Source organism: Microtus ochrogaster, chromosome 1, assembly GCF_000317375.1.
Source record: "Microtus ochrogaster isolate Prairie Vole_2 chromosome 1, MicOch1.0, whole genome shotgun sequence".
Classification (NCBI taxonomy): domain Eukaryota; kingdom Metazoa; phylum Chordata; class Mammalia; order Rodentia; family Cricetidae; genus Microtus; species Microtus ochrogaster.
The window spans coordinates 18,698,562-18,722,869 of NC_022009.1; the positions used below are offsets into that span (position 1 = coordinate 18,698,562).

Here is a 24,308-nt window from a genome sequence, read left to right on the forward strand (position 1 = left end):
AGAATATTGTATACATAATAAATAAATAAACATTAAAAAAAAAAATAATAAATAAGCCAAGTGTTGTGGTACATACCTTTAATCCCAGCACTCAGGAGGCAGAGGCGGGCAGATCTCTATGAATTCCAGGTCAGCCAGGGAGACATAGACCCTATCTCATAAAAACATAATACTAAATAAAACATTGAATTCAGACTGTGTAATTTGTCTAGACCCAAGGTTTTACAAATTAATTACAGATTGATTTTTGTAGTATGTATGTATGTATGTATGTATATATTTGTTTTGTTCTGTTTTAAGACAAAAATCTTACTGTGTAGCCTAGGCCAACTTTGAACTTTGTATCAACTTCCTCAAACACTAAGATTACAGATCTATGCCACCATGCCAAGCTCACAAATTGCTGTTTTGAGGTTGCTTTGTGTGATGGTCAAGGGACACATGCCAGAGCCAGACTGATTAAGTACATGCTCATAGAACAGGCAAATCCTAGACCTTTAGTAATGATCAGGCACTTGCTTTGGACTTTGCATGAGTTTAGACTAGATTGACTATAATTCAAGCCCAGTCTGATCTTCATAGTGAGTTCCAGGCAGCTACTGCTGTCTCAAAAAAAGAAAAGAGAGAAATTTAAAGTAGTGCTGAAGAGATGGCTCAGTAATTAAGAGTACCTCCTGATTTTGCAAAGGACCTGTGTTTGGTTCTTAGGACCCACATGTGGCTGCCCACAACCACTTCTACTGGCACCTGCACATACAGAGACAGACGTATACATACAATTTTAAATGAAAACTAAGTGTGGCTTCCTCAGAGAACAATACATGGAAGGAGGAGTACCAGGAAAGAGATAAGAAGAGTAAAGGCATTGCTGAGCCCGTACAGAGCAGCCTGATGGTCATCACTGGATGGCAGAAGGGAAGAGCAAACAAACCGTCAGACACGACTGGCACTGCTCAGTGGTAGTGTTTCCATAGTATTGTGAGGCCCTTGGTCAATCCTCAGCAGCACAAAACAACAAAGAAACAAAAGACCCCACAACCCCCAATAACAGTACAAATACTCTCACTGTTCATGATCAGCTGACATAAATTCTTCTTGTGGGACATGCAGACCATGATTTTATGGTGATGTATATGTGAGACAAGGTGATTCATGTTGATAAATGCTATTCTCTTCCTCATTTGCACAAGAGAGACTAAGTTTGTTTTACATTTAAATGTATGCTTCTTAAATGGATTGCCTAGACATTATTTTTAGATGGTAGAGGAAATGAAGCTACAACTTTGACCTTTATATGATGCCTCTAACTCTATTTTTCCTGGAATCCCTCAGGTTATTATCATAGTTACCCCCTGATAGTGAGCAGCTGTCTATGGCATCCTCCTCCATCAGACAGCTTAGGTAGGAGCTAGGATGAGGAGATGAGACTGGGTAGCCATTGCTACTGAGAAAAAAATAAACTCCTTTGATTTCTCTTGACCTTTCTCTACCACCCAAAGGTAGTACAATAATATGTTAGCACGCCCAGAATATCCTAACTCCTTAGCTTTGTGATCATCTTTCCATCCTGGGCATAGAGAACAGCTATGAACTGTGCTCCATAGCTAACTGAGCTGGGAGAGACGGGTGGCTAGCAGTGTTGGCTGACTAGATTGGTGGCCTGGCCTGGAGTAGCAGGATAAAGGAGAATACCCTCATGCCTGACCCTTCTTCTAGCAATCATAACACTGGGAAGGGAAAAGGACCCAGCCCAGCTGTCAATCTGTTCTCCCATCCTTCCTGGGCTGTGAAAACAAGAGGTGAAAGGCTAACAGAACATATGGAGGCCATTTGTCAGCCAAGTGCAATCTAAGCTCTGCAGCTGAAAGGGGAAGGGGAAAGGGGGCTGCCTCATCTGCTGAGATGGTGCAAAGGACGTGCAAAGAAGGAGTTTCCATCCTGCTGTTTTCTGCCAGTCTGCACTATGTAGCTTCAGAGCCTGTTCTGGAACTAGCTCCTGTAGACCAGGCTGGCCTTGAACTCACAGAGCTCCACCTGCCTCTGCCTCCTCTCCAGTGCTGGGATTAAAGGCACACACCACCACCCGGCTCTGAAATAGTCCCTTTTTTATGTAAGTCTTTGTCCTGCCCCATTCAAAACTCAAAAATATGGGGTTTAGCTTACTTACTCTGTAAAGTAAATGTAAAAATGTTTTAGTGCCTATTATATGTGCATCATTTTCATGAATGTTGTTTTTATTAATTGGCTCATTACACTGGTAGAACTAGATATTGCTGTTGAATAAGGCTCAGAGAAAGATGGGGCGGTTGATAGATCACAGAGTGGATCCTTGGGTCAAACTCAGATTTATTTGTTTGACACCTAAGATCATACTCTGACCCTTTCTGGTTTGATCCTATTAGGCAGGCAGTGTGTTTTCATGATTAGCTAGGGGCTGATTTAGAGAATAAGAGATTTATTTACTTGCAGAGAGATTCGGTTATGTGGCCCATTCTAGTTAGAAGCAAGACAGTGTTTGCAGTGAGTAAGCTTTTGCAAGCTCTATACCATTTTCTATTAAGTATTTACTATCTGTCACTCGGGACCAAACCAAATCCCTGTCCTATAGTGTGGACAGATGGGTGGTGGCTCTTAGTGAAGAAATGGAGAAAGAGTGATTTGTGGAAAAATAAATTCAAAAAATGATATAGTAGTAGTTTATTAAGAGGAATGAAGTTGTTACAGAAAGAGAGGGAAAATAATAAAAGTTCCTGCTTACTGAACACTTAGTATGTAACAGACCCTGTGCTTGTCCTATATATTTGAATTAATCTTCACAACAACCATATGAAGTAGACATCTTTGTATCCCTGTTTCAGATGAGGAAACTAAGGAATAGATCTTTCCAAGACTGTAATGGGTAACTTTTGAAGGCAACAAACAAATTAGACATCTAATTTTGGACCCACACTAACAAATTCTAGCCTGTGCTCCCTGGCAGTGGCTAGAGAGGTGTTCAAAGAGCTACAGCCTTGGAACCCCAAAGCATAAAAGTGGGAATTTCAGCTGGCTATGTGTGCTTTAAGGTTATGATCCTTGGCCAAGGAGAACAACACTTTATTCTGAGTGACTAAGGAGTTTTTGTGACTTTCTCCAAGTAATAAGAGTTTCCATGTTTGAGACAATAAAAGAAAATACTTCTCCTTCTTCTGAGGCTACTGGTTATAAAAGAAAGGGAAGGAAGGAGGGGGGAGTCTGGTCCTAAAACAAGGACAGTCTCTCAGCTAGACTTGTCTGCCAGTTGCCGATGTCCCAGAGCAAGGCTTGAGGTAGGCCTTTCTTAGGAAGATGATGGGGCCTGAGATGAGCTGTAGTGAGACAGCCTAGGTTTCTGTGGTTCTTCCCTGTGTCCTTCACCCCAGCAAGTGTCACACCCTCAGAAAGGCTTGGGCTACGACAGGTGGACCCTACAGTGTATTGTGGAGTTCTCTAAGAAAAGAGATTCGGACTGGACAATGGCCTTCCTGTCTGACTGCTAGGAAGGTTTGTTTTATATGAGAAGGTTGCAAATGGCTTGAGAAATCATTCTGATTCCCTTTCTCTGTAGCCTGTTTTAGATTTTTGACTTCTCAAGTGTTGATCACTAATGCAGAAGGCCAGGAAAGCCATTCAGAAGCAGTCCTTGGGTGTCTTCTAAGTAATGAGAGTTCTGTTTTCTGGCTCCCACATCAAGCCTGTGGCAAAAATCTGCTCCATTGAAGGAGCTCTTTCCTGTATAGAAACAAGGTCCTGCCAACCCTTCATACTCAGGTCAGCTTAAAACCACTGTAGAAGTTTTATAAATGAACCTCTTGGAGGTGTGAGGTTAACCACATAGTCACCTTCAGACAGATTTTCAGTGTCAGAAATGACCCGGATCAGAGGTGTTTTAGTTTAGTGCCTTTGTGTGCTGAAACAGGCCTAGACGTGACTTCAGTGTATGCTTACAGTGTCCAGATTGACCTTGTTGCTGAACTTCTCACTGAGGCACCTTTGACAGGTTGAGGTTTGGAGGAGAAGCTAGTCAGTGAGACCCTCTGATACGTTGCACCAGCCTTACCTACTCGTTAGCACTGAACAAGTATCCTAACCTCTCTTCCTTACTTTCCACATCTGTATTGTGCTATGAGTATATTTAAGATAAATTTGTATATGCGTGTGTGTGTGTGTGTGTGTGTGTATTGTGTGTATTGTGAAAGATAAAGGAATTCCATGTGTAAACTGCTTAAAATAGTACCTGGCATGTATCAGTAAGCATGAGCTGTTAAGACTCAACTTGTGAAGGATATCACAGAAACTTTTGACCATCACTAGATGGTCTTCTTTCTGTATTTATAATGCTCTAATTCCAACTTGTCTGGATGCTTTTTGCCTTCTCTTTGAACAAGCACGTGCAGGTCAGCCTTGGGGAAAGTCATTCGACTCAGAAGAGTCTCTTTGTCCTCATGTGTAAAATGCATCATGGAAAAGGAACTCAGGAAAGTTGTTTGGTGCTCCTAGACAGCTGTGTACAGTAACTACTGCTTCCTGCACAAAACAACATTGTAGTGGTATAATGTTTGTATTTTAATAAATAAAGGTTGCCTGAAGATCAGAGTGCAAAGCAGCCACACGAGTCACCTATACAGACCAGGCATTGTTGGCACAACCTTTCATCCCAGCAGTCATACTAGTTAGCCCTAGGGGGTGGGCAATGGTGGTGCACACCTTCAATCCCAGCACTAGAGAGGAGTGTAAGATGGGAGGAAGGAGACAAGTCTCAGTCTCGGTCTGAGGATTCGTGGAGACAGGATTGCTCATTTCTATCTGAGTTAGAGTGGCTGGTTGCTTTGCTTTTCTGATCTTCAGCTTGAGCCACAATATCTGTCTCTGGGTTTTTATTATTCGTGCTACACAACATATTTGAACAGCTTTACTTTCCATAATCCCCTTGTCTTTTCTCTGGCTCTACTGCTAATAAACTGGAAGTAGAAATTGAACCTTTACACATGAAGAAAAAGTTTTACAAGTGAATAGATAGTCCTCTCCTAAATAACCTTAAAGGGTCCTCTGTGCAAAATGCTGAATTTTTGCATGACTGCTTTTTTTTTTCAGGGGTGGGGGAGGCAACATCTCACTGTATAGTCTAGGCTGTCCTCTTGAACTCAGAATCCTCCTGCTTCAGCCTCCTGATGGTGGAGTTATAGGAGTGTGGCCACCACATGTGATCATATCTCATGCTCATCATATAGATCTTTTCTGGTTTATTTGGGGGGGGGGTTCCACAAACCTATTTTCCAATATTTAGCCAAGAACTCCTTTCACTAAGACTCTGCTGACCATTAACTTAAGCCTTTCCTAGCCCTGTTGTTAGCTTTCAGTTATTGTGACAAAGTCCTTGAGAAAAGCAACTTAAAAGGAGACAATGGCTCACCATTCCGCCCACAGTCATTTGAGCCTGTAGCAAGGAAGGGAAAACATGATGAAACAGAGCCCTTTTCTCCTGGGGGTAGCCAGGAAAAAGAGAGACAGGTGTAAAGTGGAAGGGGAAGAAGAAGGTCATACTGCTAACAGGCCAAGGAATTTAGACCCTAGGCTCTATTCATACTGTTATGTTCTTTCTTGTTACTTCTAATTGTTTTCTATAACTATAGCTCAATAGGGCATTTACAGTACTACCCCAGCCCTGCTCCAGTGATTACTGAGACTTGGGCCTGGGACCTCTTTCTCTTCCCCTCCCCGACTGTCATCCCCAGAAGAGCTTCTCTCTGCCCATCTTCCTTCAAATTAAACACCTTTTTCAAGGTGTTTTTATTTTTTATTTTATGTGTATGAGTGTTCTGCCTGCTTGTAGTCTGTACATCACATGCATAAAACATCTGTAGAGGCCAGAAGAAGGCATTGAGTCCCTTGGAATTGGAGTTATAAAGGATTGTGAGATACCCCATGCGCTGCTAGGAAAGGAACCCTGATTTTCTGGAAGATCAGTCATTGCTCTTAACTGCTGAACCATCTCTCCAGTCCTCTAAACACCTGTTTCTTTGTGCTCATTTGTATCCCAAATGCTAACACATTTTAGTGTGAAACTGTGTTACTGCAGACCTCCAGTGAACACTTAAACACAAGCAGTTTGTTAAACCTGTGGCTCCTGTGTTTGATAGTGTAATATTTTCTTGGTGGCTGTTAGCCAGAAACCTCTTTTGTTTAGTCTTTTGAAAATACGCTGGATATTTAAATGTTTGCCAGCCCTTCCCATCTCTAATCCCTTAGAGTGTGGGGGCTGGCTGCATACCCCTACTTTCTATAGCTTCCTACTTGTCTGAAAGGGTTCAAGTATTTGTTCTGTTTACCCCAAGGCCCTTCCTGGAGTTTTAATTTTGCTTGTTGAGCTGTTATAAAAATTTGCTGTAATTTGTCTCTTTCCTGAAAGACTGGGCACCAGAACAACAAAAGCAGGACATTTAGAAGGGCTTTTGGGTTCTTGTTGGCTTTTGGGGCCTGTGTGAGGCCAAGGTGAACCTGAAGCAGAAACTTCTGCTGGATCAGTTCTCTCTAACTTACTTTCCCAGTGCTGCCTGGCTAGAAGGTCACTGAATGCTCACAGCGTCTTATGTTAGCTTCCCCTGGAGACACTGCCTTCTGATAGGTCAACCTTTTCCTCTGAGGGTTTACTTTGCTATGTGAAAGTAAACAGAGAATTATCAGTATCTGTCATGTACTTAGCATGGGACAAGACAGTTTCAGATATTGCTTTACTTGAAATTTATGGAGCTGAGTGTTCTTTTGAGAAAGTCTCAGAGGAGACAAGCCATTTAACACTAGGGCCCTAAGTATGTATGGGAGATGATAGAGTTCAGAGACAGCAGCTAGGAGAATGAATCTTTTCCCCTGTAAGTTGTCTGGCTTTCTACCCTCTTAAAAATTAAGTAATATTGCCAAATCAGATGAGTTCATTGTATTCCCAGGGTTAAGAACAAAGCTTGAAATTCCCTCTTTGTGTGAGGAATTTCCCAAGAAAATCTGAAGGATGGATTGTCAGCCTCCTGGCCAGGACCACGGCTTCCCAAAGTTGCTGAGTATTTCATCTGCTTTGTGGGCTTTGGTTTCCCTGGATGGTCTTCCCTTTCCTGTGAACTTCAGGCTTCACTGAAGGCCTATACTTTATCTTTCCTGTGGCCACATTCCCTCTTTGGACTAAAGAACATTTTGCATGTTTACCATTGATGCCTCAAAGTGGCTTTGCCTGTTGTTTTCTGACCCTTTATTCTAAAGCTTCTTTATTTTCTTGAACCCGGGTCTGTTTTGATGCTGAAGCTGCTGTATTCCAGCTTGCTACCATTGAATGACTTTCATAGATAAACACAAAATAATTTTTAAACCAAGTTTATTTTTGTTATATTGCTTAAATAATCTGGTCCATCTTAAATTAGACTGATCTGTTTTTGTTAAGAACCTTAAACATATAACAAGCTTCTCTTATTGTGAGTCAAGGTCCTTGCTAAGGTTTTTGTTAATCAGTTTAGGTAAACTGGGATACTTTGAATTCTCTGTGTTTAACTTACATTCTCTATTCTCATTGCATTTGTTTCAAATTACCCCTCCTCTCCTGATGAAAAGAAGCGCCACTTCTCCCAGAGTTGTTCTGAGCCCCCATGCAAGCTGCTATTTTTGCTGCTCTATGCTCTCTCTCTTGAAGTAAGAATCCCATTCTTTGGGACATATTAGAATAAGTCTGCATGCGGAGATTTTCTTAGAAGCATAAGGGGAAACTACATGCTGAGTATCTTTGGAAGGAACTGACTGTCCAGAGCACAAGGGAATGTCTGGCTTTTCACTGTACACCTTATTTTTTTCTTAACTTTAAGCCACATATATGCTGAGATCCTGTCTATTTATGGGATTTATAGAGGAAAAAATATGTAGCAGAATAGGCATGGCCTTAGAATCCTAGCCTTTCCTCTGAGAGCCTTTTCCAAGCTCACTGCCCTGTGGGTTCTGCCTGCTTTCAGGAACTGCCCTGAATGTTCAACATTAATTATGCCCAGGAAATGAAACAATTATATACAGTCTATAGAGAAACAAGAGTCAGTCAGAAGGTCTGAGGGGGGTTTACTACTCTGAACAAAAGATGGAAAATGAAATAGTAAAGCAGCTGGTTTGTTGGCCAGCTCTCTGAATGACTTGGCCACCACTTTGAATACTACGGAAATACATACATTCACTTCCTTCCTGTTCAGTACTTTGAGATGTGTAGGTGGTAGGGATATCAGAGGTGTGTCTTTTAAGGGGATAGGGCCTCATATTTGGATTCATCTTCTAGTTCCATAGTTTTTTTTTGTTTTTTGGGTTTTTTTTTTTTGTTTTTTGGGTTTTTTGAGACAGGGTTTCTCTGTGGTTTTGGAGCCTGTCCTGGAACTAGCTCTTGTAGACCAGGCTGGTCTCAAACTCACAGAGATCTGCCTGCCTCTGCCTCCCAAGTGCTGGGATTAAAGGAGGCGTGCACCGCCACCGCCCTGCAAATTAGCAACTTTTAAAAAATTGTTGAGCTGAAACTGTAGCTCAGTGGTAGAGTATATACTAGTATGTGTAAGGCCCTGAAACCAAAGTATTACCAATGGAACAAATAAATGGGAGAGTGAATGGGAGTGTCTGAGTGATAGATGCTTATCTAGCATGTACACGTCCTGCTTCAGTTCCAAGTAATGCCCAAGGAAAACTATAAATGTACTTAAATGACAAAACAAGAGAAAATGACATATTCCTACCTCTAAGGATGTGCAGCCTGAGAGTGAGGATCTTTTTTGCATCTAATATCTTCCTCCTGCCAGACTTGAGTCAGCCTGCATAATAGCATTCTGGGTCAGAGTTAGTGGGAGGCTACAAGGTTATGTCTACTGAATGTAGTCTGGGGTTTTCACATGGAAGTGAGCCAGGGCCTTATCTTGATAGTCAGACACTCTTGTGCAATTCCCAGTCACTCTGGGCCTTTTGGAGGAAGTGAGAAAAGGAAAGATCATTCTGATTCCCACACAGATGTCTCTGTGATACAAGGGATAGGCTGGCATGTAGTCAGCAAAACTGAATTTCCTTTGGAAAAATCTGTCTTGTATCTTGTGTTTGTAAAACATTTAGAAAGTTGGAAGTCGTGAGTGCTTGGTCATACTGCCTTCTCCCAGGCTAGCCGTTCAGGGATTCCTTCATGTTGCGACTGGACTCCTCAAGTATAGCTAGAAACACCCCCCTTGCATTATGTGTCTTGGAATTCAGTTCTGTAATCTGTCTGAAATAGAAATAATTCCCTTCTCCTAAGAGCTGCTGAGACCTTCCAGATCCTAAGACGCTGTGACAGCTTCTCTAAACCACAGTCCCAGAACACCTACACCTTGTTTGCCATCTTAGTTGACCAGACTGAGGGAATGAAAGGATGTGATCTTGGTACACATAACTTTATAAATCAGTCAGCTCATGGGAAGAAGAGCTCAGGGTTAGAATCAGAGGACCTGACTCTGGTCCCCAAGTTGACATTCACCCTGCCCTAATCTTGGCTAAAAGTTGCTTCCCTTTGTGGGATTTAATAGTTTCATTGTCAGAGGGAAGAAATGATAATTATTGCACAGAACTTTAAGAGATGATGATGACTTTAAAACTAGATTGTCATACCTAGAGGAGAAATGTGGGGTTTATTGTGAGAAGTGAAGCCTGGCAGACAAGAGAAGGTGCACAAGGCTTGGGAAACCTCCCAGGAAAGCTTTCTGGAATCTTCTCAGAAGCCAAACTCATGTTTCAATTACATCAGGGAGTCCTTCCTGGAATTGTTGTAAACAACCTAACACTTGCCATAATGAGTTGCCCATGCTTTATCCTCACTCAGCCTGACTCACTGTTAGTAGACGCTGTTAGAATCAGGTCCAAATTACAGCAGGTACAGAACTTTTCTGGAGTCTGCTGGCCAGTGGGGAGTAGAGAAATGCTGTAAGAACCCAGACTGGCAAATGCACTTCCCTCTCTGTCGGTGACAACTTGAATTCCATACTAGTTCAACAGGCTTTTCCAAGGATGGTTCTATGCTCTTAGTATTTCAGGACCATGCTACTGAGAGCACATGCCCATTGAAAGCCTCATTGTGATTCCATCTCCCTCTTTCTTTACAGTGTGTCCTCTGCCCCCAGAGCCAGAGAATGGTGGCTACATTTGCCACCCCCGGCCCTGTAAAGACCCCTTGACAGCAGGCAGTGTCATCGAGTACCTATGTGCAGAAGGCTACATGTTGAAGGGCGACTACAAATACCTGACCTGCAAGGATGGCGAGTGGAAGCCGGCCATGGAGGTTAGCTGTCACCTCAATGAAGGTCAGTCTACAAGTGAAATGGGGTAGTGCCTGGATCCTGCTTTTCTCCTAGTTTCTGGGGAATGGTGCATGCTTTCTTGAGCCCTTTGTCTCCTCTTTCTTTGGTATTCCATGTCTTTGTGGATGTCATTGGAGTTTCTGGTGCGTGTCACGTTGCATTCCACTGGACCATTGAGAAGTTCTGTGTCTTTAATGAGGCATCTGCCTGACTATGTAAAATTCCTTTGATGTCAGGATCTCTGTCTGTCTAGTCAGATGTTGATGACCTTGGGCTGTATTCTGTCCACTAACAGCAAGCAGCGAGCACAGTGCTAACACATTTTCCAGTATCTCTTCCATTTCATTTTTCCCTTGAATAGAAAGTGATGATTTTGTTATGGAGCTCCGACCTTGCTGTACAGAATCCTTTTTATTTACTGCCCTATCTTGTCTTGGATGACATAAAAATACAGATTCTTAGAGGAAAATGTGTGTTGTATGTTGTATGGTCTTTTCTCTTGCTTCACACTTGGGCTTCAAGACCAGAACATGCCTAACCCATAACACCTCAGAAGAGGATGGGAAACAATATGGGGTTTACAGTGAAGGCTGAGGGACTTAGGACAAGACCTTATTATTTGCCCACTTCTTAATTATCCTGCTGTATGGGGAAAATATGGTGGAATTCAAGGTGGTAGAAAAATGTGGCCCTTTTAATGGTTTGTGTTCACCAGCTTGCTATTGGTATTTTAAGAACTCCAGAGTTAAGTGAGTTTAGGTACCAGTTGAACTGGGGGGGGGGGAATCTTACTCAGGAAACAGGAAAAGGAAATGTTTCCAGAAACACCATACATACATAGGCCACTTTATAAGATTTTTTTTTCCTGAAAGGGCCCAGCTGTAAAATAAATGTTTCTGTATATTACCATGCAGGGAATATTTGGCTACATCATCCATAGAGCTTATCTGTTATGTTTCTGGGTACCAAATGTTTGTGATGACTTGTTTCCTTAGACAAAGAAACGCACACGTCCCTTGGGGTCCCTGCGCTGTCCATAGTGGCTTCCACTGCCAGCTCTGTGGCACTCATTCTTCTCCTCGTGGTGCTGTTTGTACTGCTGCAGCCAAAGCTGAAGTCTTTCCATCATAGCAGGTGAGCACAGTGTTAGTCAACCATCTTCGTGAGACTGACCTTGGACTACTTATAGGTAGTTGTTGGCCTACAGCCTCTGCTAGTCTGTATCTTAGGGAAGTGGAGAAGAGGGCCTGGCTGTATGTTAAACTCCTGGATATACCTGGAACTGTAGTTTTGTTCACATACATTACTAATTTTGAACCTAATGGGAACATTACAGACAAAGAAACTGAGGCATTCACATTATATCTCAGGTTGATTGCAGAACTGAGATTTGAACCTAAATCTGTTCTACCTCAAGGCTATGGCATTTCCACTTGTCTCTGGAGTGTGGTTCTAGCAGCATTAGCATCACTTCTGAAATACTTGGAGCTAAGGCACAGTGCTAGGATTTATTGTTCTTTGTATGATGTTGATACATGATTGCATTTGCAAGCTACCTCTTCCTGCTCTTGGCTTCTAATCCTTAGTTCACCTTGGTTTCCCCCAAGTTCTAATTTATTCAGTTCGGAGTGGGATTGTGACCTTATCATTTTCTAGAAAGCTTCTCAGATAATTTTAATGTGTAACAAAAATCCAGGACCATGGTACCATTCTGAAATCATATGAAGTGGGTTTTCTTCTCTGCAGATTCTCCTTTCCCTCTTATAGTGTATTATAATTAATTATCCTAGACTCAGGAGATGGGAGTGACAAGTGGGAGTAGTGCCCCAGTGGGAATGGGGGACTTTTCTCCTGCACTACCTTGGTGTCTATAGTTGCTCAGTGCTTGAGGGTACCTCATGCTTTGAAGAATAGGCCATTTATATTCATTCACGGTCCTACATTAGTCATGTTTTAGCTCTCAGGCAGAACAGTCTAGATGAAACCACGTTCTATAAAATGCTCCAGATTTGGAACTTACAAATACAGACTACCCTGAAGTGAATTTCGGTATGGGAATGTGATTCTTCTTTCTTCCTCTTGTTTTGTTTAGAAGGAAGGAGGAATAGCAATTATTTTTAAAGAGGTATTTTGAAGGGAACTATTTAATTTTATTTACTATGTAAGTGGGCATGTGCCATACCATGGTATACATGTGGAGATCAGAGAATAATATCCACTAAATAAATGAATGTAATTTTTTGGTTTTTGTTTTGTTTTGTTTTTTAAAGCAGAGTTTTCCTTTGTAGCCGTTGGTGTACTAGAACTCACTCTGTAGAACAGGCTGACCTGGAACTCATTCTATAGAGCAGACTGACCTAGAACTCACAGATGCCTCCTGAGTATTGGGATTAAAGGCATGTGTAACCATGCCCAGCAAAAAAATAATTCTTTTGCAGTTTCTCATTCAGAAATCTCTGGGTACTTTTAGGGATGCTAATTGTCCTCGGTGTATACATATTTGAATTAGGCAGCGTAGATTGTGTCTGCCAAGTACAAGTAAGGAAATCAGGAGCTAATCACTTTTGAGCAATGGTAATGTCAGTATAGGCTGACATCTGTTCTGTGCCTTTCAGTGTGGTAAACGAAAGAACATATCCTCCCTCATCTAGGTAGAGTTCCCGGTAAAATTTAACTTAAGTTCAATTATAATGAAAAATAACTACACACATCTAGGTATACATCCTCCTAGAAAGCTGGCCTGGGCACTTAAAAAATTGTCAGGGTCTTGAGGCTAGAGAGATGACCCAGCAGTTATGAGCACTGGCTACTCTTCTAGAGGACCTGAGTTCAATTCCTAGCATCCACATGATGGCTTACAACTATCTGTAAATCCAGTTCCAGGGCATCTGACACCTTATTCTGGCTTCTTAGGGTGTTGCTCCACATGGTGCCCCACATGGTACACAGACACATGCAAACAAAACAGTCATATACATAAAATAAAAGAATTAAAGTTTTTAAAAATATCATGTCTTAAAACTCTAATGGATACTCTAGACTGATGGAAATGAAAGGGACAGGACAACTAAACACAGAGAGTGTATGCATCTTAGGGTTGCTGATGCTGTGACGAAACACCAAGACCATAAACAAGTTAGAGAGAAAGGGTTTACACTTTCACATCCATAATCCTTCACTGAAGGATGCCTGGACAGAAATTTAAACAGAGCAGGAACCTGAAGGAAGGAACTCATGTTACGGCCATGGAGAAATACTGCTTACTGGCTTGCTCCTCATGGCTTGCTTTGCCTGTTTTCTTATGGAACCCAGGACCTCTAGCCCAGGGATGACTCCACCCACAATGGCCTGGACCTTCCCACATCAATTACTGATTAAGGAAATGCTCCGCAGGCTTGCTTACAGCTCAGACTATGGAGTCCTTTTCTCAATTGGAATTTCCTCCTCTCAGATGACTCTCCTCTAGTGATTCTCAATCTGTGGATCGCATCCCCCTTGGGGGTCAAATGACCCTTTCATAGGGATCACATGTTAGACACAACATTACAGTTCATAACAGTAACAAAATGACAGTTATGAAGTAGCAACAAATAATTTTATGGTTGGAGGATGGGGTTACCACATGAGGAACTGTACTAAAGGGTCACAGCATTAAGAAGATTGAGAACCACTGTTCTAGCCTATGTCAACTTGACATAAAATTAGCCAGCACAGTATGTTTGATTCTGAATAAAATCAAAGAACAAAGCGGCAATGGATGATTTTGCGGACAGTTTGGGAAATTTGTATTATAGTGCACCTAAACCATTGTTAAGTTTCTGGAATGTAACAACACTGTAAGTTATATGGGGAAAGAAGTCCTGAGGCTTATCCGCTTAGACAAATTATGTCTTCAGCATGCTTTCAAACGATTCAGAAGGGAGAAAAGTGTGTATAACAAGCATGATCCCCAGAAAAGGTGGCTGTATAAATCTCTCACAGTGTTCACTGAAAAGAAGCCAAAGGGGTTGCATGCCTAAACACAGAAATTTAGAGCTAAACCAGTGTTAAAGAGTTTGTGTTGGGCTGGAGAGATGGCTCAGTGGTTAAGAGCATTGCCTGCTCTTCCAAAGGTCCTGAGTTCAATTCCCAGCAACCACATGGTGGCTCACAACCATCTGTAATGAGGTCTGGTGCCCTCTTCTGGCCTGCAGACATATACATAGACAGAATATTGTATACATAACAAATAAATAAATATTTTAAAAAAAAGAGTTTGTGTTATAGTCAAAATATTAAAATAAAAAGAGCCAGGCGATGGGTTACAAATACCTTTCATCCCAGCACTCAGGAGGCAGAGACAGGCAGATCTCTGAGAGTTTGAGGCCAACCTGGCCTACAGAGCAAACTTCAGGACAGCCATGGTTACACAGAGAAATCCTGTCTTGAAAAACCAAAGATAAATAAGTAAATAAAAAGTAAGCTAGGCCCTGTAACCTCAGCACTTGGGAACCTGAGGTAAAAGGACCCTCAGAGTTAGTCTGAACTTAAATAGTAACAAGACATGTCTCTTTTAAAACAAAATCAGCTAGACATGGTGGCATATACTCTGTTCAAAAAAATAGAAATCAGACAAGTGGTTTCCATGCAAGTCAGGATAGTGGTGGTAAGATCCTTGTGGTAGTGAGGAAGTGGGAGTACTGGGATGGGCGCAGAGGATCTGGGCTTCAGTTCTGACCTCAGTAGGAGTCTACACCAGTGTCACCTTTGGATCATGCAGGGACCTGCATTTGGGTTAAAATTCACAATTTTATATGTGATATTTATTTATTTATTTTTCCTGAGACAGGGTTTCACTGTAGCTTAGGTGCTTGTCCTGGAACTTGCTCTGTAGACCAGGCTGGCCTTAAAACTCACAGAGATATGCCTGCTTCTGCCTCCCAAGTGCTGGAATTAAAGGTGTGCACCACCACCGCCTGGCTGTGGTTTTTGTTTTTTGGTTTTTTGTTTGTTTGCATTCTGTAGATGATCTGGCCTCAAATTTATAGAGATCTTCCTGCAACAGCCTCCCAATTACTGGGATTAAAGGCATGCACTACCATGCCCAGCAAGATGTCTGAGTGTTTTACTTGTCTGTGTATGATATGTGGATGCTGGAATCAATTCCCAGGTCCTTTGGAAGAGTAGCCAGTGCTCTTAACCATTGAACCATCCTCTCCAACCCTAAGAACATTCTTTAAAAGTATGTAAAACTGGATTCAATCTCAAGTCCATCCCTTACCAGCTCTCAGACTGCCAAGCATTTACTTAACTTCCCTGAGCCAAGCCTACATTCTTGGTGAATCCCTACATGAAAGGGCTCAGGTGAAGTTCCAGTCAGTGTTCTAAGTGTTTAAAGCACTTCCTACTTGATGGCATATAATAAGTGCTGGAAAATGATGGATTTTATTGATACAGTGTTACTGAGTCACCTCTTTGTTACTCAGATTCTTATTTTGTCTTGTTCTTTTCTAATGCAGGCGTGACCAGGGAGTTTCTGGTGACCAAGTCTCCATCATGGTGGATGGGGTCCAGGTTGCACTACCTTCATACGAGGAAGCTGTGTATGGCAGTTCTGGTCACTGCATGCCACCGGCTGACCCTAGAGTACAGATCGTTCTGTCGGAAGGGTCTGCACCTAGTGGGAGGAATGTGCCAAGGGAGCAGCAGCTGCAGGGCCAGGGTGCCTGCTCCTCTGCAGGTGGAGAGGATGAGGCCCCTGGCCATTCTGGGCTGTGTGAAGCCTGGGGTTCCCAGGGCTCAGAGACTGTGATGGTGCACCAGGCAACTACATCTTCCTGGGTGGCCGGCTCAGGGAGCAGCCGGCTGACACACAAAGACACTGCAGATTCAGAGAACAGTGACATACAAAGCCTTTTATCCCTCACATCAGAGGAGTACACAGATGGTAAGTGGTCTTTGCTAAACATGGATTATTGCTGGGAATGGGGAAGCCCTGTGGGCCACTATAATTGGTATATTTTCACACACACACACCTCCCCAAAAAAGATAATAGCCAGAGTACAAAGTAGAATTTGGTCCTCAGAATGCCAGGTAAAGCTTTGGGCTCTCATAGGGAGACTTCATTGAATTTCGATGGCTCTGGAGTCTAATGCTGTCCACAGCCATAGGCTTCGCTAACCCAGCTAGATGGGGTTCAGGGTATAGAGCTGTTCAAAGTTTTGTGTTCGTGGAAGGCAGAAAATAACAAGGAGACCTTGGGCTGTACTGCTGAGAAAATTGTAGTCTACTTGTCTTGTAGAGAAGATTGCTGCTTCACTTTACACAGGAGTATATTGCTGGTTTCCTTGTGCTGTCCAAATCATTTAGGCTTGAGTGTAGGTATTTATGACTGTCCCCACGTTAGAGATGGAGAAATTGGAACCAGTTTCACTTGTCATTTATCCACTGTTAACTGGCAGCTGAGAGTTAAAGCTAAATGGCTGTGACCAACCAGGATTTTTAACCTCAGTCTGTGAGGGCTCCCAGGTAACTCTAGCTCCTTTGTGTCAGACTGGCCGTAGAGTGCAGTGGTTGTCTACACAATCTGCCTTTGCTGGAGCCTGGGGAATTTAACTAACATTCGAATCTGTCACTTTAAAGAATATCTATAGACGAATCTCAGTATAGTTCAGGATTCAGACAAAGCTTAGAAGCTCCCTGTAGATAGGAACACTTTGTGCCTTTCTGAAAGAGCCAGAAGAAACTTCACAGACCCTGTGTGCTAGAGAGAGGCCATGTCAGACATTTAGAAATGTGTCTATCAGCTTGCCTTAGTTGCTCTTTGTTGGAAAGAGATGGCAAGGGCCCTGTAAGAACTGATCCAGTTTGGATGTGACAGTTACCTCTGGACCCTTGGGTACATCTACTACGAGACGTGGCTAAGGACGCACGGCATCCTTTATCTTCCCTCAGGAGCCAAGGAGGTTCCTTGTTTTTCCTTGATTACTTGTTTGTGGTTTTGGTTCAGGCACTTTTGTTTGTTATTTTGTTGTTGTTTTCAGAGACAAGGCCTCTCTGCATAAGCCCAGGCTGCCTTAGAAACCATTGTCCTTCAGCCTCAACCTCCCAAGTGGCTAATCACAGCTGTCTCCCTTGTGCTAGCTTAAGCAAGCTTTTTTTTTTTCTTTCTTTTCTTTTTTTTTTTTTTTAATTAAAGACAGGGTCTCACAGTGTAGCCTTGGCTGGCCTGAAACTCACTATGTAGACCAGGCTGGCCTCAAACCCACAGAGATTAGCCTGCCTCTGCCTCCAGTTAAAAGTATTTTGCTGGCATTAACAGTAATGTGTCATCACGTCTGGCTTGAGTGAACCTTTTTGAAGCCCCATTTTCTGTTTAGTTCCAAATGAGGTTTCAGATCTGACTCAAGCAGAAAACATGCTCTCTGTTGCATGGAGTATCAGTTGGAAGATAGTGGGGACTGCATTGGAGAAATTATGGAGCCAGTAATTATAGTGCTAGCCAGATATGGTGTCTCAGGCCTACAATCCTAGCATTTCAGAGACTGGGGCAAGAGAACCACACACAAGTCCAGGTTAGTTTGAACTGCTAGACCCTTTCTCTAAAATACGGTCAGCATGATGACTCAGCAGGTAAAGGCTCTTGCTACCAAACCTGATGGTCTGAATTTGATCCCCGGGCCCCACATGGTAGAATGAGAACTAACTCTGAAAAGTGTTATCTGACATGCAGGTACAGATGCACAGTATCACATACTTCCTACAGTGTGCAGATGTATACACACACATACATTTAAAAATAAACAGGAATAAAGTTTAATATACAATAATGAGGGCTGACTCAGCGGTTAAGAGAACTAGCTGTTCTCCTAGAGGACCCAAGTTTAATTCCCCAGCACCCACATGGCAGCTCACAACTGTCTGTAACTCTAAGAATCTGACACCCTCACACAGACATACATGTACACTAGTGCACATAAAATTAAATTTTTCTAAGCAAAAAAAAATGCAATAATGAAATAAAATTGAAGAGCTGATGTCATAATGAAGTATTCAGAAAATAAGACATCTACTTAAGACTGATATCCTAGGAAGTCAGGAGCTTGACACAGGAGTCTAACCTTCTCCCCTCTGGTGACCTATGAGAAGATCAAATCCCAGAGAAACAAAGTGATTTGTCCAGGTTCACACAGATGGCAGATAGCTTTAAAGAAATGATGGGACTTTGTGGCTTCTTAGAGCAAAATTGGAGAATTGAGAGTAACTAGACCAGCAGAGAAGGGAGGCAGAGTCATGTTGGTGGGACCAGAAAGTGTGTGAATGCCAGGCTCAGCATTGTGATTTTATCACATAAGCAGCGGGAGAGATGAGACAGAAAGCAGGAAATTCTTACTTGCTTAGATGTGTGCAGCAGAACATTTACTTCTTTAAATGGGGCTGTGTGGGATCCCTAAGGTGGAGTGATACTGAAGGACGCCTTAGGTAACTGCAGTTCTTCCCTCCCCGTCTTTCTGCAGATATCCCACTGTTGAAAGAAGCATGAGGACTGCCACTGGCCTCTCTCCTCTCTGCCCGTCCTCTCTCCTCCCATGGGTTTGAGTACCATGTCCTCTCCAGTTGCCCCACCTGGATGCCTGAGCTGCCACCTGTGTATCTGTGTGTATCTGAGGGCCTGCAGGCCACCCCACTGGATACTCAAGGAAGATTCTCACCATCTGCCCACAGCTGGAGGACCTGGCGCTTTGCCTGGCCCAGCCTTCCCATCTGTCAGGGACATGTCTGAATGTGCTGGATTGAACCCTCCCTTTCCCCGAGCCACTGGGTCCCTTCCAGCCAGCTCTCTGGTGGCCGCCCCACAGCCATGAGGGCCTGAGCACTGCTGTTTACTTGTGCCTTCCCCCACCCTGTCCAGGTTCCCTGTTGTGCAGGTGGGTTGCTGTTCACAGGCCTTAGTGGCTATTGCCATCTGTACATAGGGGCTGGGCCTGGGGCTGCAGAAACAGATTGAACAGTAAGGCCCTCAGAGCAGGGGTGACTCTTTTCAGGGCCAGAATATGGGTCCTTGAGCTTGCCCTGTGTGTTGACACTGACGGCATCTTCCTTGACTGAGGATAGATTTGGGAAGCCATGCCAAACCTACTCAGCACTCAGCTGTCCAGCCTCCTGGCTCTTTGAGTTTCCAAGAAGCACCCAGAAGACCTGTGGGAGGGAAGGAGGTTGTCAGATAATGATTGTCTTCCTAATATGCAAGTTCTAACTTCCTGCTTCCAGCACTGGCTGCCTTGGCCTTGGATTCTGTTCCTGGTTAAGGGGAAGTTGCGTGCTGTCTCCTGGACTTTGTCCTAGGTAGCTCTGGCTTCCTTGCAGTCCACAGAACCCTGAGATTTGTGAGATGCCAACAAAAGCTCATCTGGGTTTTGGCATTCTGGGCAAGTTGCCCAATTCTAGGTGTGTGGTGATGGAGGGAGGTTGAGAGGTACAGACCAAGTCCCCCGTGGCTGCAGGCAGCTCCGGCCAGGTCCCGAGGGTCCTCCTCACCACAGTCATGTGCCTTAGTAACTGCCCAGGAAGTGGCCTGCTGTGTCACTGCTTCTACGCTCTTCTCCGTGCTCGTCCACGTGTCATTGCTGACAAGTCACTATCTTTCCTGCAGGGCTAAGAAATGATGCCTGGCACCCCCCCCCCCCCGGCTTTGCAAAGCTGGTGTGGGTTGGTGGGTACTCAGAAGCCTGAGATACAGGCCTGGAAGTGAGAAAGCGCTATCACTGAAGGAGTGCTCCAGTCACTGTGCTGGGTCCTCCCACAGCACTGAATGCCTGGGTAGCTGAGCCTCACCAGGCTTCTGCCATCTTGAGAAGATAGATGTGGTGTTGATGAGCTCTCTCTCTCTTTTGCTTGCTCGCTCTCTTCTCTCTTTTTCTCTCTCTTCCTCTCTCTCTCTCTTTCTCTCTCTGTCTCTCCCTCCCTCAAGCCTCAAGGCTGGGAAACGTCAGAGCCAATCCTGGACTGTACCTATGATGTTTCTCCCCGAGCCTGTCTGGGGTGGTAAAAATAATAAAAAGCCCAGTGTATTTATAGTTCCTGACCTAACAGGGTTAGCTCCAGGCATCAGTGGCAATGACGTCCCCTAGCCCACTGCCACTGCCTCCACTTACAATGCACTTTAGTCCCTGTCATGCCAGGCTTCCTACCACCCTCATCTCCTTTCCTCTCAGGGTAAAGGCAGTGCCTGCTGGCTACTCCCCCACCCCCACCCAGGAGGCCAGTCTCTTGTGCAGGTATCCAGGCGAATGTGGTGGCTAGGAATGGGGTGGAGAAGGTGCTAAAACTAGAAGACAAAAGCTCAATGGAGATATTGCACACCTCTTAGCAGTGGCTGTCATAAGCCACCTCACCATGGCGCTCCTTCGCCCTCAGTGATGCCCACCCTCCTCAAGAGAGAAGTGGTGCAGAGGAGAGGAGTCTTCTGAAGGAGCCTTCCTCTTCTGTTTACTGCTCTTCTAAAAGTCTGGATTCTGCTCTAAGGGTTTTTTAAAAGAAAAATGGAAGATCCTTCCCTTTTCTTTGTCTTTACTCTGGGTTTTTACCCCTTAACAGATTGCACTTTTTGTTTTGGATTTATTTAGCCACATAGGTGACTGGCTTGACCCTTGGGTAAAAGAATCTGGTGCCTCCTTCCTTCTCCCCATCCATTAACCTGCTCTCTGGGGCTCAGAAGCCCAGACTCTAACTGGAGGGTAAAGGGCCATGTTCCCCATCCTCCTGTCACTAGTTTTGAGGTCTGTTCTTGAAGTTTCCCACCTGCTGCTGCTGGCACCTGCTACTTCTTCCCATGTTGTTTCTCTTTCTTCTAAAGCAATTTCTTAGCCATCGGCCATGTGCTGTGGTTTTTGCATCTGGACTTGGTCCCTTACAGAGGGACTGGAGGACTTAATTGCCTTGAGGTAGAGCCTGGCTAGAAACAGGGTCAGTGGCAGATGTCAGGCTGTTGGGCAGGAAGGAGCTTGGAGCAAGTGGGAAGAAGTGAGGCAGCCTACTTTGCTGGGCTCACCTCCAGGGGCATCTGCAGACTTGTCCAAGAGACAGTCAGCACCAAAGGACTTTTAAACCGTTTTTTTGTTTTGTTTTGTTTGTTGTTTTGGTTTGGTTTGGTTTTGGGGTTTTGTTTGTTTTTGTTTGCCTGAGATTTTTTTTTGTTTTGTTTTGGGAGACGTTTTTGCTTTTTTTCATACTTGTGCTGACTCAATGCAGGTTTTATATCCTGGTGACTTACTGTCACAGTCTATCAATTTTCAAGGGCCAGAATGATGAAATACATAAATAGAAAAGTCCGTCCCTCCATGCCTTAGTTTAATAGTTAGGCTCTATCTGCCCAGTTCTGTATTCTGTGTTGTTTCTGTATTCCTGTTTCACTGGGTGAGAACTGTGAAATGGGCGGAGTCCTGACCACTTTGGATATGTTTGCTTTTATAAGGCATTTCAATGTACATTCTATAAGCACTCCATTAGCAAAGAGAACTTAATACCGTCTTCCCCATTCATCTTGCCCTTCTCCCCCAGCTCCAGCTTTACAGTTCTGCAGAGAAGCCAGGCTACATGACAAAGGTATACTTTTCCTGCTTTGTGAGTGGCTGAATGGGGACAGAGAGCAGTTGGCCTTTTTCCTCCCAATCCCATCAGAGCTCTTGAAGTACTTGGCTTCCTACATAGCAGTGTTTCCTCTGTTCCTGGGGAACATTCTAGAATAGAAAATGGAATATTCTGCAAACATTTCTGGATCCTTGCTCCCTTCCACCTCCTTAAAGAACAAAGGGGCAGTAGTGGCGCACGCCTTTAATCCCAGCACTCAGGAGGCAGAAGCAGGTGGATCTCTGTGAGTTTGAGGACAGTCTGGGCTACAAGAGCTAGTTCCAGGACAGGCTCCAAAGCTACAGAGAAACCCTGTCTCGAAAACCAAACAAGAACAAAGGGGCTAGAAGGGACGCATAGCATGCCTACTACACAGCTCAATTCCAGCTGCGCTTATGCCTGACAGCATGACTGGAGCCTCTTGTGGGGCCTGCTGGGTCTTCTGCAGCCTTAGAGAATTAAATTCCTTGGCAGATGTTTAGACTGAGTGATGTGGTAGCTGGTTCCCTGGAAAGCCGAAGGTGGCAGGGCCAGTTTTTCTGAGATGTGACTTAGTTTCCAGCTGAAAACCTAGTAGAGGTTTTGAACAAAGTCCCCTCCCCCCATACCCTCTTCTAGTAGCAGAGCTTACTGGGGGGATGTGGGGGGTGCCACTTAGATTGCCAAGTAGGGAGAGGAAATGGCTGTGGGCTGCATGGCTGTATGCACACTGGCCTGGCTTCTTAAGGTTGTGCACCACTTTGGGATCCTTTGCAGAATGGTACTCATATAATGGTTTAAAACAACACATGCATAATTGACTGTGCAGGATGTCAATCAGTCTGGGTTTGCTTTATTTTATTTTATATATATATTTTTTGGTATCCTGTACATTGCAGTGGGTATGAAGATAGTATTTTAATATTTGTACAAAGTTTAATTTAATTTTAATTGTTCTATGTATATAACTGCATTTCTAAATAATAATAAAAATTCTTATGAAGGCAATTTTGGATGATGTAGTTTTTTCCACAAAAAAAATCTACAGAATTCTAGATGATTGAAAAGAATAGGTATAGGGGATAAAGCCCTAGCTTAGTGTTAGAGCTCTTGCCTGGCATGTGTGAAGTTCAATCTCCAGTACCACAAAAGGGAGGAGAAGAGAGATCAATTCTAAAGTGTAAGCATGGGGGCCTGAGTTCAGATCCCCCGCACTCACATAAGAGCTGTGCATGTCGGTGTGTTCCTGTAATCCTGAAATGAGGACAGAATCACAAGCTTGTTGGCCTGCCAGTCTAGCTAATTAGTGAGAGACTGTCCCAGAATAGTAAGTTGGACAGCAGTAGAGGAAAACACTTGAGATCATCCTTTGACCTCTGCATGTGTACCCACACACATACACTGCACACACACAGTAGATGTGGGCGAGAGTTCATGAAGAGATGTTGCACTCCGAAGAGACTGCCTGGCGCTGGGTTAAGGAAACTGGACAGATTCATAAACCTCTCATTAAGGTCATAGAACCAACAGTTTGGTGATTGGATGAGGGGACTTCTTGGGAGTGCACAGACCACTGCTGGCAGTGTAGAGGAGGATGGCCCTTGGAGAAGAAGCACCAGCTATCTTCAGTAGAAACCTATTGTCTCTTGATAAAGTATCTTTCCTCTCGATATCAACCACTGTGCTTAAGCTGGGATTAAATATTTGAGCCTGATATGGTTGGAGCCAGCGTAGAATGTCATTTGGGCCAGGAGAGTAGACAATGAAAAAGTGTTGTAGGAGCTGGAGAGATGGCTCAGCTGTTAAGACCACTGGCTGCTGTTTCAGAGGTCCTGAGTTCAGTTCCCAGCAACTACATGGTGACTCACAGCCATCTGTAATCAGATCTGGTGCCCTATTCTGGCATACAAGCTGACAGAACACTGTATACATAATAAGTAAACAAATCTCTTTTTAAAAAAAAATGTGTTGTGATATAAACTAGAACCTACAAGAAGGTGGGATGGAGTACTCCAAGCCTTCAAACTGAAATACAGCTAAACTGTATGAAGGAGCCTAGATAGGCCAGATGAGTGATGCATCTTATGTGTGGTCACAGAGGGAGCCATGCAAGAAGTTGCCCCTTTTGGGCCACAAGGATGTAATATGGAGAATGGAGCCTCAGTGGCCCACTAAGGATGTTTGAGTACCCTTCAGGCATAGAAATCCCCTTTGGTAGGTCTTAGCAAGATCTAGAGTGGAAGGGGTTGGGAGCCAAGTCTAACTGCATATAAAGAATGGATTTAGAGGTTTAAGACACTGCTGAGCTGGGGAGATGACAGTGGTTCCTCTGGGATGATGACTGTTGGGATAGAGAGATTGGCAAATTCGTGAGGCGC

At 43.7% G+C, this 24,308-nt stretch overlaps 1 protein-coding gene across 1 annotated transcript in view; it reads left to right on the plus strand.

Annotated features, from left to right (window-relative positions):
* Positions 1-22,897, plus strand: part of Susd6 (sushi domain containing 6) — a 97,679-nt gene extending 74,782 nt beyond the window's left edge. Inside the window, exons 3-6 of the mRNA XM_005343278.3 lie at positions 10,149-10,346; positions 11,339-11,477; positions 15,842-16,269; positions 18,840-22,897. Of these exons, the coding sequence (XP_005343335.1) occupies positions 10,149-10,346; positions 11,339-11,477; positions 15,842-16,269; positions 18,840-18,865 (791 nt within the window). The 3' untranslated portion in view covers positions 18,866-22,897. The remainder of the gene's footprint in view (positions 1-10,148; positions 10,347-11,338; positions 11,478-15,841; positions 16,270-18,839) is intronic.
* The last annotated feature ends 1,411 nt before the right edge of the window (positions 22,898-24,308 follow it).